The sequence below is a fragment of the Zootoca vivipara genome, chromosome 7 (assembly GCF_963506605.1).
Source record: "Zootoca vivipara chromosome 7, rZooViv1.1, whole genome shotgun sequence".
Lineage (NCBI taxonomy): Eukaryota > Metazoa > Chordata > Lepidosauria > Squamata > Lacertidae > Zootoca > Zootoca vivipara.
The window spans coordinates 35,012,839-35,029,809 of NC_083282.1; the positions used below are offsets into that span (position 1 = coordinate 35,012,839).

The 16,971-nt window shown below is 41.2% G+C and overlaps 1 protein-coding gene across 1 annotated transcript in view; it reads right to left on the reverse strand.

Moving 5' to 3' along the window:
* The window catches only part of ROR1 (receptor tyrosine kinase like orphan receptor 1), a 157,542-nt gene extending 140,571 nt beyond the window's left edge, over positions 1 to 16,971 (reverse strand). Inside the window, exon 1 of the mRNA XM_035121572.2 lies at positions 16,634 to 16,971. Coding sequence (XP_034977463.2) covers positions 16,634 to 16,739 — 106 coding nt within the window. The 5' untranslated portion in view covers positions 16,740 to 16,971. The remainder of the gene's footprint in view (positions 1 to 16,633) is intronic.

Below are 16,971 nucleotides of genomic sequence, written 5' to 3' on the forward strand. Positions count from 1 at the left end.
CCCCTCACAGAGGAAACAAAGCTTCAAAAGCAAAAACAAAACAAAACAAAATCCTGGCCAAGGATCAATGTTCATCTGGTGACCGCATGTTTCTGGCTCAGATGCATTACACAAGAAGATGAAAGCTTAGAAAACGGCTGCTGTTCTTCATCCGCCACAGCATAAAATATTGGCATGAAAGTTGTCACTTATGCTCAGCAAAGAAAGTCACAGTGATTTGTATAGCAATCCAACCCAAAATGCACACTATGGAAGGGTTCTCCCTGGGGCATAGATTTTGCAAAATGGTTGACGGTGTCATAAAAGATGGGCAGTGACACAAAGGGGGAGATATTTGGTTACAAAACAACCTAGAAATTTAACAGGCCTCAAAGTTAACTTATTACTTTATTACACCTCAGCCTTCAGCATTTGCATTGCCATATCTGCCTATGACAGAAACATAATAGGAGACATTACAATGTGATCCAATCCGTGTTTACTCGGAAGTTGGTCCCAATGTGTTACAGAAGCTTATTTCCAGGTAAGTGTGTTAAAAGGTAAAGGTAAAGGTACCCCTGACCGTTAGGTCCAGTTGCGGATGACTCTGGGGTTGCGGCGCTCATCTCGCTCTATAGGCCGAGGGGGCCGGCGTTTTTCCGCAGACAGCTTCCGGGTCATGTGGCAGCATGACTAAGCCACTTCTGGTGAACCAGAGCAGCGCACAGAAACACCGTTTACCTTCCCATCTGAGTGGTACCTATTTATCTATTTGCACTTGGACATGCTTTCTAAAAATAAATAAATTAATAATAATAATAATAATAATAATAATAATAATAATAATAATAAATTTATACCCCGCCCATCTGGCTGGGTTTCCCCAGCCACTCTGGGCAGCTTCCAACAGAAATATTAAAATACAATAATTTATTAAACATTAAAAGCTTCCCTAAACAGGGCTGCCTTCAGATGTCCTCTAAAAGTCTGGTAGTTGTTTTTCTCTTTGATATCTGGTGGGAGGGCGTTCCACAGGGCGGGCACCACTACCGAGAAACTGCTAGGTTGGCAGGAGCAGGGACCAAACAACAGGAGCTCACCCCGTCGTGGGGATTCGAACAGCCAACCTTCTGATCGGCAAGCCCTAAGCTCAGTGGTTTAGACCACAGCGCCACCCATGTCCCAGGTAAGTGTGTTTGTAAATGTTATTTCAGCAGCACTAGGAAGCCTTAGACTACAAAGACGATAATGGATTTACCTAGTTTTCAGTATACTCCTTCCAAAATACTGTAAATTAAATCAGACCAAGGATTCAAACATTCAAGATATCACATGAGATAGGCTCAAACATGCAACTTCTGCAGTGGGTCAACAGAGGCGCCACAATGGAGAATTCTATTAACAAAGCATTGGTAACTTAGTGGTAAGGTAATGTCTGAATCTTGTGATTTGTTCGGTGTTGCTAGTAAGGGATACAGTAGGCTGACACTGACCTAACAAAGTTGTCAGAATATCTCATCACAGGTGTCCTAATTTTTCCCCTTCCACTGGGTTTCACATATTTTTAATAACTACAGTATTCCTTCAAAGTCCTGGCAAACTGAATAACATTAATAAGCTAAGTACTGCTTAATGCAGGATCCTAAACATTGAATTTCACAGGACAGTTTGGTTCTCAGACAGGGACTACCCATAAATTGTGCAATACTGTATGAATAACCATCACTTTGAAACACAATAAAACCATTTTACTTTGAACAAAACCATGTAAACTCAAAAGGATGCAGAAATAACCTCAAGGCTATAGTCAACAAACACATTTGTGGACTAAAATGAATCTTTTCACTGAACGAATTGTGAGCAAGCCAGTATAAACAAAAAGGCCACACAGACAAGCGAAGAAAGCAACCATTTCCCATTCAGGAGAGCAAATTCCCTGAATTAAAATAACTTGGGGTTTGGTTTTCCTATCATTTCCCCCCTCCTTTAAAGAATAAAGCACGGCGACATTTAGAATACTATCCACTTGTTCCACCATAAATATGTAACTTATGAAATATTTTTTTAGAGATACAGGTCATTTTAAAAAATACTTATTTCAAGTTTGCATTAACTGTATGTTGTTTTAGTAGATATTATTTGGATATACTGTACAGAATGTATCTCCCTTACTGGACCAACCAGTACTTTAAAATGTTGAAAACCCAGATTTAAAACTAGACTGCATGTCTAGACTGATTATGGACACCTGGTTGACTCTGCTGTTCTTAGAACAGAAAAGAAGAAATCTCAAAGTGATTTTTTAAAAGGCAATATTTCCACAGAATGTGAACTCTCCTCTAGCAAGGGCAGAACAATTGGGGTGGGGGAATTAAACAGGTTGAATGACACAGGAGCTAAGGTGACTTTGGGGTAACTAGACTATATCCAGCCACCATTTCCACGTTGCTCACTCCAAGTATTATTATTGTCTGAAGTCAGGTGATAACTGTGCATGCAACATGTCTTTTTTCTGATCATGGAATAAAAGCAAACAAACAGAAAAAAGGTGCAGTGGGTGAATTTAGGTTCAGGAGGTGAGAGCTGTAAGAGGGCCCTTTGGGTGGGGCCACCCCAATTGTTGCATGCCTGCTCCAGAGCGGCTTGCCTGGCATTGGCCTTCTAGAATTGCTCCTTGGTATTCTGAGGAGCTGAAGGCTGGATTCATGGCTGCAGCACAGGCAGAATGGCTTTCATGGTGATTATGACTGAGCCAACACTGGATTTAGGGTGGTGTGGGGCTTCCCCTGCAAAGGGCGCCAACCTGAGGGGGACACAGAACAGAAGGCAAGAGGGACCAGAGCATGAAAATAATAGTTATTAGGGGTGCACCAAATTTTGTCCTCACTCAGGGCGACATATTACCAAAGTCCACCCCTGACTTGAGCATAGTCATGAGTGTGTATAATCAAGCCTACTGCACGGCAGCAGCAAAGAGCACTTACTTTCCTGCCACCACTGCACCCTCAAGTTGACATCCAGCTGAACTTTTCAGAATGGTGAAGCAGCTGATTGGTCCCAATCTATCTTCTGGGACAACAGAACCTTCTGAGGTCAATTGTGACAAAAGCTGCAAGGAACTTTGAGGACAAAAGTTGCTCATATTTACTATTAACTTGATGGTGCTGGAGTTGCAATATGCAAAGTGTCCAAGGTCTTAGTACTGTACATGGGACCAGTTTCAGTTCTTGTGGCCAGATTATGTTGACAAAGCACTTGAAGGAGGTCACCCCACCTCTGCTCGGCTTACAGAAGGTGGTAATGATGACCTTGAAAGGGATGTTGGTATGCTAAAGGTCTCCCTGAACTGTCAGGAGCTGAACACCTACCATCCAGTGCTGAATATTCCCTTTTTGGGTCAAGTGGCTGTTAAATCATGCCTATCACCTTGTGAGCTTTGTAGATGAGAAAGATTTTTGGGTTTCCCACGACTAAACTAGCACTCTAAACATTACAAACACAAGAAATTAGTTCTGGTCAGCTCATTAAGAGTTTCCACTGCAGTCCTTTCAAAGTATGAAAAAATGGGGAGAGGGAATTTAAATTTCACAAATTTCACTTGACAAGGGGATAATATCACATATTTCCATTGCCAACTGAAAGGAAAGAATTCAAGATAAGTTAGCATCACATACTTAAGATCCTGAGCAGTTTTTCACTTCAACCATGTCTTTAAAGAAACAAAATAAAAAAAAATCCTTCCAGTAGCACCTTAGAGACCAACTAAGTTTGTCATTGGTATCAGCTTTCGTGTGCATGCACACTTCTTCAGGTACCAAATTTATTTAATTGATTTAAATTTAAGTGATTTAAAGAGAAAGTTACATTTATATAAAAGCAGAACAAAAATAAGAGCTTTGTAGGTGTAACATATGCATTCTCTTAAAGATCCAAATAGTTCTAACACTTGCTTTGACAGGTAACATGTGTAAGTTTAACCTCTTAAATAATTACATTTAATAGATACACTCGTAATCCCCTTACTTAGAAAGACAGGATTGTTACCTTAGGTCTTTTCATCATCTTATGGGATTATCTGAAGTAATTCCAAGAGCAGCAGAACTGACAATAAGCCATGGTTTGAAAAATAGGCTCTTCACAGACTTGGCAATAAGCGGGGGTGGGGTGGGGATTGGATGCCATGTAGGCACACTGCTTGCAATCTCCGTCACTGGAAAACTGCTGTTCTTATTCTGAGCATTTTATTAGATTTGGCTCTAAAAATGGTTGAAATGGTCTTTTGGCACCACGTGAACCAATCTCAATCACTTTACCTTGCAACTGGCTTGGTATAATAGTTGCTTAGAAACAGCTGAACAAATTCAGTTGATCAAAGGATGTAACAAAGCTCATCTCTTCAGTTCAGCAAAGACAGTTTAAGTATTCACTTTGAAGTGGCCAGTTCTTAACTTACTGTATATATTTTAATGCACAGCCCTACGTGAAACCTGAGGTGGTAAGGTCCCCTGTGCAAAAATTGTAGTACCTCATTACTAGCCTACAGAGGCCTAAGCCTAAGGTAAGATAGCACAGGAGGAGGAGGAAGAAAGAGGGTGGACATATTCCATGGGTACTCCTTAATTATGGAATTGTTTTCTTCTGGATTCTCAAAGTACATTACATTATTATCCACATTAAACTGTCAGGAAATAGTATGCTACACATTCTGACAAATTATAATCAGAACAAAAATGAACACAAATAGCTCACCTAAGTATTAACTATAGGCACAAAAGTAATTCTATGCAAGCAAGGAGACCATTGCATGAGCAGTTGATAGGCCCAGAGAAATCCCAGAAGCATCACCACTGTCCTCCGCAGAATCTAAAGTGACTGAAGGGGAAGGCAGGACACCAAGGGTCAATATTAATAAGGATTAAGGCTGCAGTTTCAGGGAGGGAGCCTATCCATTGTTCGGACAGCTGATGAAGAAAACACATACCCGGTATGTAGTTCTCAGTGAAATGCATCTAGAAAAATGGATCAAAGTCTTGGAAAAAACAAGACAACTTGCAAAGCTAGCAATGAACAATAGCTTCCAATGATAGCAGGAGTCAAAGCTATAGCACACAGTCATTATAGATAGTGTATGAGCCACACTGATCTCATGTAGCAGCTCCATAAGGTGGTAATATATCTTAGTGGGCCTGCAGGTTCAAGCTACTGCCAGTTTAGTCTCCTTAGAATCTGCTGTAAATTTGTATCTCTTTATCAAAAGGCACAATATTTTAATGCACTGTTAAATTCTATACAGACAAGCAACCCCTAACCTAAAAAGAAACAAAAAAACCTCCAAGTTGTTGCAGCCAGCAGGAGGAAAGATTGGAATGCAACATACTTAACCTCATGGGGATTTGCTCAGTGAGAGTTTAATTCATCCAGGGTTTATCCAGATGTCTGCAATATCAGAGATTCCAGTGATTAGCAATTCTATAACATGCTTATATTTGCATAAAAATGCAGTATGCAGACTGGCTTCTATTAGCCAATTATCATCCAATGTATAAGATTTCACAACAAAAGCTTCAGGAATGAAAGTAAGAGGGAACAAAAACAATCTGCTTTAACACCACAAGAATTGCTTCCTGCTGCAACCCCTTAGGCCACAGAACTGAGCTTCATTTCTCAGCTCTTTTCACCAGTCAAAGGAATCCAAGCTTCACTACACAAATACCATTCTAAAGGACATTGCTGGTAAATTGCTGCTTTCTCCCTATACCCACACAAAGTTTTAATAGCCAAAGGGTGGGGGGAGTGGCTAAGAAAAGAGGCAGTGAATTATGAGGGTTGATCCCTAACCATATAGTGGCTCTAATGCAATACAGCCAAAGGGTTCCAGCATGTACTGGTAATCCTAAGCAAGAAAAACTAAGCACCTCTTCTGTAAGGATCATCCTGATGTATCACTTAGAGAAAAAACACCAATGCAATATACCTTAGTAGGTCCTTCTCTCAATGGGATACCAGTTTTATTGCAGACGGATATTAACATCAGATATGAACACAGAAACACAATTAGCACTTCTAGGCTTACAAGTCTAGATTGCAGTCTTCAAGGTCATTCAAAAGCCCTGGGCTATCCAACATTAATTCTGCTCTGAGGGAATATTGGCAGAGGGAAAGTTCACTGCAATGAATTTGAACTGCAGACATGAGAAATGAAAAAAAGGACAAATCAACGGCCTTGCCAAACAGTCAGGGGTCTGACTTAACTGGCATCACTGACATATGAAGGCGTGAGGCACATGACTGGAATACAAACCCAGAGTTTGGCAACAGCAGAAGAGGAGATGTTGGAGATAGCTTGCAAGCAGCAGGTGCCTGATATGGTCAGCCACTTTCATTATTGTGAATGACATGAGAGTAAGGCCCTTCTCCTTCACAGCTGCTCCTAAACAGAACTCTTGCCCCATGAGGTTCAGCTAATCCACTCTCTTATGATGTTTCACCATTTTTTTTAAAAAAACATTTTTTGTTAAGACAGGCTTTTCCAATTTTTGTTTTTTATCTGATGCCTTTGCTTTACCTACTGCACGTGACTTTGTTATTACTATATTGTTTTCGTTACATTATATTTTCAGAACATTGTTGTATTTCACAGTTTGTTTCCATTGTTATTAGTTGTCCTGAATGGAGAATAAGGAGCAGGATATAAATCTCCATAAGAAAAAAAATGTATGGATGGATAAATAAAATGTATATTTATCCTCATAAACTATAAGCACCTGGGGGAAGATACCAAAGGGGGGAGGGAAAGGATGGCAGATAAAGGGTTAAATACTCTTTTCACATCATCACTTCTCAGCTCTAAATGCTCTCCAAATTACTTTGATGTCTGATTTCAAGTTTATAAAGGGTTGGGGTTTTTTGAAAGGATAGTATATCACATGATAAGCCTAGATAAGCCTAGATATATATAACATCATAACATTGGAGTGCTATAATTCTATGCAAATTACTAATGTATGGGCAGGCTCCATGATGGGTAAGTATATTATTTGGGTGTGCTGGTGGGAAGAGTTTTTTTTTAACCACATATTCAGCACTGAATCAAAGGGGGGGTGTTGAAAGGGGGAACATGTCCCAGGCGAGTGCATTAAAACTACCAGACTGATAAAACGGAAATCCTCATTTTACTTACTAACTGCCCTACAATAAACTGAATTCTGTTTAAGGCTCCCAAAATTCAATTAATATTTATTACAGTTTGTAGGAAATGGGGAGTATCATAACATCGATTTAAGTAACCCTCATTGTTAATTCTGATATAATTAATACATGCCCACAGGACTGGCCATCAATATGGTAGCACGTAAAAATAGGCATGTTGCATATGTACCACTGCTTCTGACCTAAATCAGGCACCCCCAAACTGCGGCCCTCCAGATGTTTTGGCCCACAACTCCCATGATCCCTAGCTAACAGGACCAGTAGTCGGGGAAGATGGGAATTGTAGTCTAAAACATCTGGAGGGCCTATGTTTGGGGGTGTCTGCCCTAAATCATTGCCCAATCCACAATGAGAACCTTATGACTGAAGGGCTGAGACTGAACAGAACAACCTGGTGGCAGTCTCAGGGTCCAGGCCAGGCATGGCCAAACTTGGCCCTCTGGCTGTTTTGGGACTCCAACTCACATCATCCCTAGCTAACAGGGCCAGTGGTCAGGGATGATGGGAACAGTAGTCCCCAAACAGCTGGAGGGCCAAGTTTGGCCATGCCTGGTCTAAGCAAGCTTGCATGCAGCGGGGGCAGTCCATAAGGACTTGGGGTCCCAAGCCATGCAAGACTTTTTAAGTCAAAGAGAGGCATACCTATGGGTTGGCAAAACTGCCCCCCACAAAAATCACCTATCACACTATGGAGTGGATGATATATTGGGGAGGGGCACACATCTCCTTGCCAAGGGTGCACCATTTCTGCTCTCATCCTGAAGCAAATTTCTTAACCTGAGGTACTATTTCTGGGTTAGCTGAGTCTGTAACCTGAAGCATCTGTAACCTGAGGTACCAATGTATTTCAAAGGTTCTGGAGAGTCCTAGCTCTGCCTAAAACTTTCCTGATAATTGTTCTCTTTCTCTCTACTTTCAAAAACACCCACACCATAAACACTTTCTATTTTAACTGCTTTACAATACCAGAATATTTAAAATAGCTGAATAAGCATATTCAAATATTTTAAAGTGATAAAAATGCATTGTTTACTAGTTTTCTTAAGCAATGAGAACATAAGACTTTGCTAACTCTGACAAGAGATACGCTTTTATTCGACGATTTCACAGTTATTTGTTTTTATTTTGCATTAGGCAGCTTTATAGATATTCCTGGAATGCAAGATAACATCTGTGCAACGAGCACCTGCTTTTAGTTAGGGGTTTTTGAATCATTTTCAACTGTGAGATTTTTAGGGTCTCAAATGGCCATTGCATTTCTCTGCCTGTCTCTAAAGAACAGTATCCAGTGTCACACCTCGGGGAAGGCATTTTTCTCCAGGTTTATGTACTCACAAGTGATCTTCAGATGTCTAACTTTTGCTTGGGAAAGTTTAATTTAAGTTACCCAGACTTTTTTGTGAGTATATAAATCAGCACATACCTCCCAGAAGACATTTGTTAAAGTAACATGTGAAAATAATACATCCTTAGGAACAGTTACTAATCCACCCAGATAGGTAGGGTAAAAATGGAACAAACAAGTTAGCTCAGTTGGCATAGCATGAGGCTCTTAATCTCAGGGTCACAAGATCGAGCCCCACATTGGGCAAGTTTCCTGCATTGATAGGGCTTGGACAACATGGCCCTCATGGTCCCTTCCAACTCTATGATTTCATGATGGTAAACATAAAAGCTAGGTCATGCAGGATCAGGGTTTGAACAAAAACATGCTGGATGGAAAATCCAAATGCAATTTTTCACCATCTCCTGGAGCTGCCTTCCTGTTAAGAACTTTACAGCTATGACTGTGGCCAGACCTGTCTGTCTTCCACTTTGCCACCATTAACAGTGCCCAAAATTTGTTGTGTAAAGGGACTTCACCACCACGCCTTATGTTCAGATAACCTCTGAGTCTGTTCACATATTTCCCTTTGGTTGGCAACTATTAATGTAGATTCAGATGAGGGAACCAGACAAGGATGTCCTTTATCCCCATTATTATTCATCATGGTCCTGGAAGTACTATTGAATAGATTAAGAGATCTTTCTACAATCAGAGGAATTAAAGTCGGTGCAAAACAATTCAAAGTGAAAGCCTTCGCAGATGATCTAGTTTTGATATTGGAAAACCCCAATGATAGTGTTGCAGAAGCTATAGAAGAAATTGAGAAATTTGGCCAACTTGCAGGTTTCAAATTAAATAGACAGAAAACAAAGGTTATGGTGATGAATATGACAAAGGAAGAAAAGCAAGAGTTACAGCAAAAATATGGATTTGATGTGGCAAAAAAGTACAATACCTAGGAATATGGATGACAGCAAAGAATATCAATTTATATAATGATAATTACGAGCCAGCATGGAGAGAAATAAAGAAAGACTTAGAAAGATGGACTAACATGAAAATGTCATTCTTGGGAAGAATAGCAGCAATTAAGATGAATGTGCTACCTAAGATGTTATTCTTATTCCAAACTATACCTATTGTAAAGGGAACAAGACAATTCAAAGAGTGGCAGAAGATTTTGATGAGATTTGTCTGGCAGGGGAAAAAGCCAAGAATAAAATATAAAATTTTGGTGGACAGAAAAGAAAGAGGCGGATTCTCCCTGCCAGATCTGAGGTTATATTATGAAGCGTCTTGTATGTGCTGGATAAAAGAATGGATAACATTAAAGAATACGGACTTGTTAGACTTGGAAGGTTTTAACAACAGATTTGGATGGCATGCATATTTATGGTATGATAAAAAAAATCTCATAAAGGATTCACAAATCATGTGATAAGAAGATATTTGTATGAGGTGTGGGAAAGAAACAAAATGCTGTTAGAGACAAAAACACCATGGTGGGTATCTCCAGCAGAGGTATTGACGGTTAAGAAAGTAAATATGGAGGGGAGGCGGGCCACATACGAGGAAATTTTGATAAAAACTGATAAAGGTTGGAGGTTGAAACCTTATGAAGAAATTAAAGGGGTGTTAACAGGATGGATACAATATCACCAAATAAATGATGTACTCAGAGAAGATAGGAAAATAGGATTTGAGGATAAAAGGTCCAAATTTCAAATAGAAGTGTTAGATGGTAAAACTAAGCTTCTGTCAAAAACGTATGATTTGTTGTTAGAATGGTATATAAAAGATGAGTTGACAAAAGAGGTGATGATAAAATGGGCAAAGGATTTTGGGCATAATATTGAATATGACGCGTGGTTGAAATTATGGAATCAAACTTTAAGATTCTCAGCATGTACTGCCTTGAAGGAAAATGTATACAAGATGATGTATAGATGGTATTTAACACCAGCAAAACTGGCTAAAATGTATAGAATGAGTGGTAAAGCATGCTGGAAGTGTAAAGAGAAAGATGGTGAATTTTATCAAATGTGGTGGACATGCGATAAAGTTAAAAGATTTTGGGAGATGTTATATAATGAATTGAAAAAGATGTTTAAATATACCTTTCCAAAAAAACCGGAGGCATTTTTGTTAGGGATAATGGGAGGAGAGATTAGAAAAGAACATCAAGTATTGTTTATGTATGCGACAACCGCGGCTAGGACATTGTTAGCCCAAAAGTGGAAATTACAGGAATTACCAACAATTGATGAGTGGCAGATGAAAATGATGGACTATGCTGAACTAGCTAGATTGACTTGCAAGATCCGAGACCAAGGAGAGACAAGGTTTCAAAAGGGCTGGAGTAAATATGTGGACTACATGGAGAAAAACTGTAGAAGTTTAAAAACACTTGCAGGATTGAAATAAATCCTACGAACTGACTGAAAAAAGACAATAAGGAACTGCAAAAAATGGAGTTAACAAGAAACCCGCATGAAGGGAGGGGGGGAGTCACAGCTCGGCAGAGCAAGGTGCAAGAGGAAAATATAAGATGTTTTCTATAAAAGATTGTTTTTGTTTTGTTTGTTTTTAATTTGTTGTTAATTGGAAAACTGAATAAATTGATTTGAAAAAAAATAATGTAGATTCAGATGAGAACTGTACTGCCTAAGAGACTGTCAAGGAGGCCCTGTAACACCTTTTTAATTTCATTTTCTTATATAGGCACACCACCTTTGACACCAAAAACATTCCTGTCAATGTCACCAGCAATTATGGGACCTCAAGGTTTGCAAAATGATTCCCCCCCCCAGTAAACTACCGGTATCTAAGCACAATCTTAAACTAGCATTCACTGTTGGTGCTTTAAGTTGTCTTCTTTTTTCACCTCTAACAAGACACAAATGTGATCTGAATTAGCAGAACTATTAAAATACCATATCAGTTTATTGGCTTTACCCTTCACCTTGGGTCAAAGGTTGAGGAGCTCAGGGGTCAGGGACAGAAGAGTTTGACAGATGGATTTTTAGGTCAACAGAAAGCATGTAAATCCACCTGTTTGGGATTTTGAAACACTGACAGGTATGCATCTATGGAACAGATGAAACTCTAAAGTCACAGAGGGAAAATGGGTCTGGGTCAACTCATGAAACCAATAAATGTTCATCACAAAAGGAGTATATTATGGCTACTTCCTTTCTGCATATATAATAGTAAGCAGTCGTATATGTACAACTATGTATAACAATTATATATACTTATATAAGGTGGTCTAAATCAGAGCCTAGGGCTTGCTGATCAGAAGGTTGGCAGTTTGAATCCCTGTGACGGGGTGAGCTCCCGTTTTAGGTCTCAGCTCCTGCCCACCTAGCAGTTCAAACGTCAAGTGACCCGGAAGCTGTCTGTGGACAAACGCCGGCTCCCTCGGCCTATAGAGCGAGTTGAGCGCACAGCCCCAGAGTCATCCATGACTGGACCTAATGTTCAGCTAAGCTCCTCCTGTGTTCCTACTTCAGTTTATTAAACCATTACATATAAATGAGCTTTTTGCCTGTACATGGAACCCCTTTGTTTATCCCTTCACAGCACAAGCAAACCAGAAATATTTAATTAACCATAGTTTGCTGGTTTCACCCTGGTTACCTCCTTCAGAGCAAACCAGAGTATTAAACCAAATTCAAACCATGGTTTACTATCCTGGTTTGTTCCAAAACTGGTAACAAGAGCTTCACACTTTAATTAAAGGCCTCCTAGTTTGGTTATAGTTTGCCTGTGTGCAAGGAAAAGGCTTGTTCATAACTTGGCAGGTGTGGAAGACACGTGAACTATGTGGAGATAAGATTCACAAGCTTAGTGATATGGGAGTAACTTCAGGAGCAACAACTTCAAACTGCTAAGATATCACAGATGTCTTCTAAAAGTCAGGTAGTTGTTTATTTCCTTTACATCTACTAATTGAGAAGTAAAATATTTTGTAATATATTGTGCTGTATTTTCAGCGCTGTGGGTCTATAATTATTTAAAAGACTTAATTTAAAGAACTACAATAAAATGTTTTTTAAAACTTTTTAAAAAAACATATTAAAATCAAACTGGGTAAACTTTATGATACTACGGTACCTGTTGCAATTTCTTCCTGGCTAGAAATGTCACATGTGTAACATAAGAGCAAAGCTGTATCAGAGAAAAATAATTATTGACATTATTAACTCTGAGTCCTGCTCTGGTTCCAAAAGAATAACAATGCACTGTCTAACTTGGAATGATGTTTTACAGAAGAAATATGAAGGAATGCTTGGAATCGCAGGGAAACTCTCCAAATTTGTCTCTTAAGAGACAGCTTGGTTATAGTATTTTACAAGAAGAGTGATAGTGATGTGAAATGTAAAAACCCAGCAGAACATTATCTAAATACTGGATTAAATGTTTAAGCCTTTAGAAAGATAAATTATAGACTTAAAATTCCACAGAAGATATTCCTAAGGAAAAGATAACACCCACTTATTAGCTTTTACATTTTTCTCTGCATAGTATTTTCCAAAATAAAGTGATATTTTACTCACCCTTCCACATTAAAAGATGCATATATAATCATATTAGATCAGTATTGTACATGGCCTCCCAAATAGGAAATTCTTTCTTACTCCCTAAAGTAAAAAATCTGTAGCAACTAAAGTTAGTTGCCAGGACACACTTCAGCTGAATCAGAGAACATGTTGCAAGCAACTAGTCCCTTAAGAATATTTCTGGCTATGTCTACTTTGCTTATATATGGCTAATCCTGGACTATTTCCGGGCCGTGATAACCTCACATCTATATTACTGTAACACACTCTACTTGGGGTTGTCCTTGAGGGCAGTTTAGAGGCTGCAGAATGCTCAGTTCCTGAGACCTATTACACCTATTATCAGCACTGGCTGCCTTTTTGCTTCTGATTCTAGTTTGGATGTTTATATTTAGGGTCCTAAATAGCTTGGGACCCAAATACTTTCCAGAGTGCCTTAACCGATGTGTCACAGTCCAGCCAGTGATCCTTGGAGGTAGGCCATGCCATCTCTTGAGACGATCTCTAGACAATACCCAAGTAAAGATGGTCTAAATTAGAGCCTTCTCAGTGGTGGAGTCCTCTTTATGGAAAACCCTACCTCTGAAGATATGTCAGCTAGAGGTCAAACTTTTTCAGAGGGGAGCCTACTGTACTCGACTCCCTGCAAGTTTCAGAATCCTGATTTTCCATGTTTTGCAGAAAGAACAAAGCCTGGGAAAAGTTCCAGCGATCATCGTTTTTGTTTGACACTACAAATTTAACAGCACATATAAGATTTTCACATGACTTAAGAAGACAAACTCATGTGCAATGTTTTCTAGTTCACACATTCAGCTGGCAATCATAAAGCATACAGTATAGGTAAAGGTAAAGGGACCCCTGACCATTAGGTCCAGTCGTGACCGACTCTGGGGTTGCGCGCTCATCTCGCATTATTGGCCGAGGGAGCCGGCGTATAGCTTCCAGGTCATGTGGCCAGCATGACAAAGCCGCTTCTGGCAAACCAGAGCAGCACATGGAAACACCGTTTACCTTCCCGCTGTAGCGGTTCCTATTTATCTACTTGCATTTTGACATGCTTTCGAACTGCTAGGTTCAAAAAAGCATATAGCAATTAATTAATTAATTATATAAAGCATATAGCAATCAATTCACGTGTGAAACACATATTACAACTATAGGGTCTACCGTAAGAATGTCTCATATGAAGCATATACATAAAATCACCCTCTTGTGCTCATCATTAACCCAGAAAAGATAACAATCCCAAGGTTGTCAATCACATTCAGTGACATATAGTAGAAAGCCTTACTTCACCCATCAAGCATTCACAGAAAGGATTGACTGTGATTAGAAGAGTACTATAGTTGGCTATAGCTGAGTAGTTAGGTAGTACTAACTGATTTCTGTTATTTATGCAGTGTTATCAAGTACATTGTCTTCTAACAGGGACAGAGGGAGAGAAGAAAATAGGTCCCTGCCTGCAATTATCAGACAGAAAAAACAAAGGATAGTGACCAAGGGCACATGCTTATATTTATGGGTGGCTTATTTCTAATGTTTCCATATTTAGGGACACGGCCTAAGCTCAGAATTGCTCTCAGCAGTGTCTCCCATACACGGCACTGGTGAGATCTATACCAAGTTAGCTTCAACAACATCAGGTTCTCTTGAGCAGACATAGATTAAGATAATCCACATTAAGGCTGCCATGCTCGCTGGCTCCAAGTAGACATGCATAGGATTGCACTATAAGTGACCTTACATCTGCACCTTTTTATGCAGTATTCAACCAAAGGTATAGTTTTTTTTCTTTTAAAAAATGTGTAGAATTACAGACACTCTGATGCAGCTATTTTAATGACAAATTGTTGCCTTTCCAGTTGCATTTAAAGACTTTTCAGAAACAATCCTTAAGAACCATGGCATTCCCTATCAGGGGACCTAGCTATATATTTCCTCATGGTCCAATTCCCCAGCTCAGCCAATGGGGCTTACTCCCAGGTAAATGGGGTCAGGACTGCAGCATCAGTCACCTCTCTCAGCTTTTCACCTCTCCTCCTCCCATCCTTCAGGAACAGTTCATTTGAATCCACAGGAGTAAACCATCCTCCCTTTCAATTATGTACCAAAAAAAAGAAATAAAAGGAAGCCCTGAAATGCTTCCCACGGAGCCATTAGTAAGGCCTGGGCTTGCCTTATTAATTTAGCTTTAAATGTTGCCATTGTGCTTTCTCCTCTTTACAGTGCCAATTCAGATAATGCTTAGGAATCCACAGATCAGCCTGACTAACCAAACAGTTACCATTAGACTCTGCAGATGCTGTGCTGGCCTTTACAGTTGCATGCACAGATCTCACTGAGCTCTGCTACAAAAGTGCGAAAACGGGTGAGCAATAAAGTAAACAACTGCCGAGTTCCAGGCTTTTGTTTATTCAGATTCACGCATCGACCTCCAGTTTCATTCAACAAAATGCAAACTCTTGCAAAAGAGAGAGAGAGGATGGGGCTGAGGGGAGACACTCGGATGGTTCCTGGCAAAGCTCTTAGAGAGGGCGAGCGAGCCAAACAAACGGAATAGGACGAGGAGGGAAAAGTCGAAGGAACTCTGAACAGCAGCGACTCCGAAGTGGAGAGACCCCTCCAGGCAGACTCGCTTCAGCCTCAGATTTTGTTTTAAACGCCTGCTGCTGGAAAATGTGAGTTGCTCTGAGCACGTACAGAGTATCTCCCACCCACCCCCGGTCACTGAGTAAACACAACCATCCCAAACATACTGTATCTGGTATTGGGCAGAGGAGACTCTCAGCGAACTGGGGGCCACGGAACCTCTTGTTTTGCAAGTTAAGCATGGGGCAACGCCCACCCAGTTCGGCTCCCGAGGAAAACAACTGCAGGCATTCGGAGTTAGCAGGCAGCACAACGTCAGCAACCGTGGAGGATCTTTGAACGAAGGAGCATCGTAGGAAAGGGGAGTATGTGCGTATAAAACGACTTATAGGTTCATTTTTTGCAGTGACACATACCAGGACTCAAACCCTAAACGTCACGTTTTCGCTTATCCCCACATTAGGAGAAACTGTTTTCTGCACATGTCCAGAGGCAACACTCCAGGCCAGGCTCTTATGCTCTAACACTCCGTCCGGGAGAGGCTGAATCCTTGCTCCCATAAACCCCAAGTTCTCAGAATCCGACCATCCATCACCCTCCTCACACAGCAGACTTATTTGGAGGTGCGCTCCCTTCCCCGTGCGAGTGCGCGTGGTGGGTTCGCACCCTAATGCCGCTGTGAATTTCGTGTACCAGGGGGTCATCTGCACTGGATCCCAGCGGGATTGGCGGATCCAGCGCCTTACAGACTCCGGAATTTCTCCTGCAACCCGCAGCTTGGACAAACCGCCACCTAACTCAGCAACAACTTCGAGGGACGGAGAGAAAGGAGGCAGGCGATCAGAAAGGAGAAGGAGGGAAGGGAGGGAGGATTGGAAATTCCCAACCGGCGCATCCTCAAGCGCAAATTCCCCGCCGAGAAAGAGGCGACGCCTGGGCGGTCGGGGGCCCCGTTTCTTCTTACCTTGTGCTGCGGGCTCCGCCAGGCTCCGCGTGTGCAGCAGCCACAAGAGCAGCTGGAGCAGGAAAGGGCTCCTCTCCCAGCCGCGCGGCCGGAGGTGCCGCTGCATCCCTGAGCCGGCTCTCCTCGCCTGCCCTCGCGCCCTCCACCATCCAAGGGATCCTGAGCCGAGGTGCTGCTGCTGTGCTGCTTTTGGGACGGCGCTTGGGCTGCCCCGTCCCCGCTTCCCTTCCCTTCCCCTTCGCGGGGTTCTGCGCTGTGGAGTTCTGCCGCTCCGAGCGCGCTCTCTCGCTCCTCTCAGCCTCCTCCGCTTGTCACTTCCCTAAAGCGGCGCTCCAGGC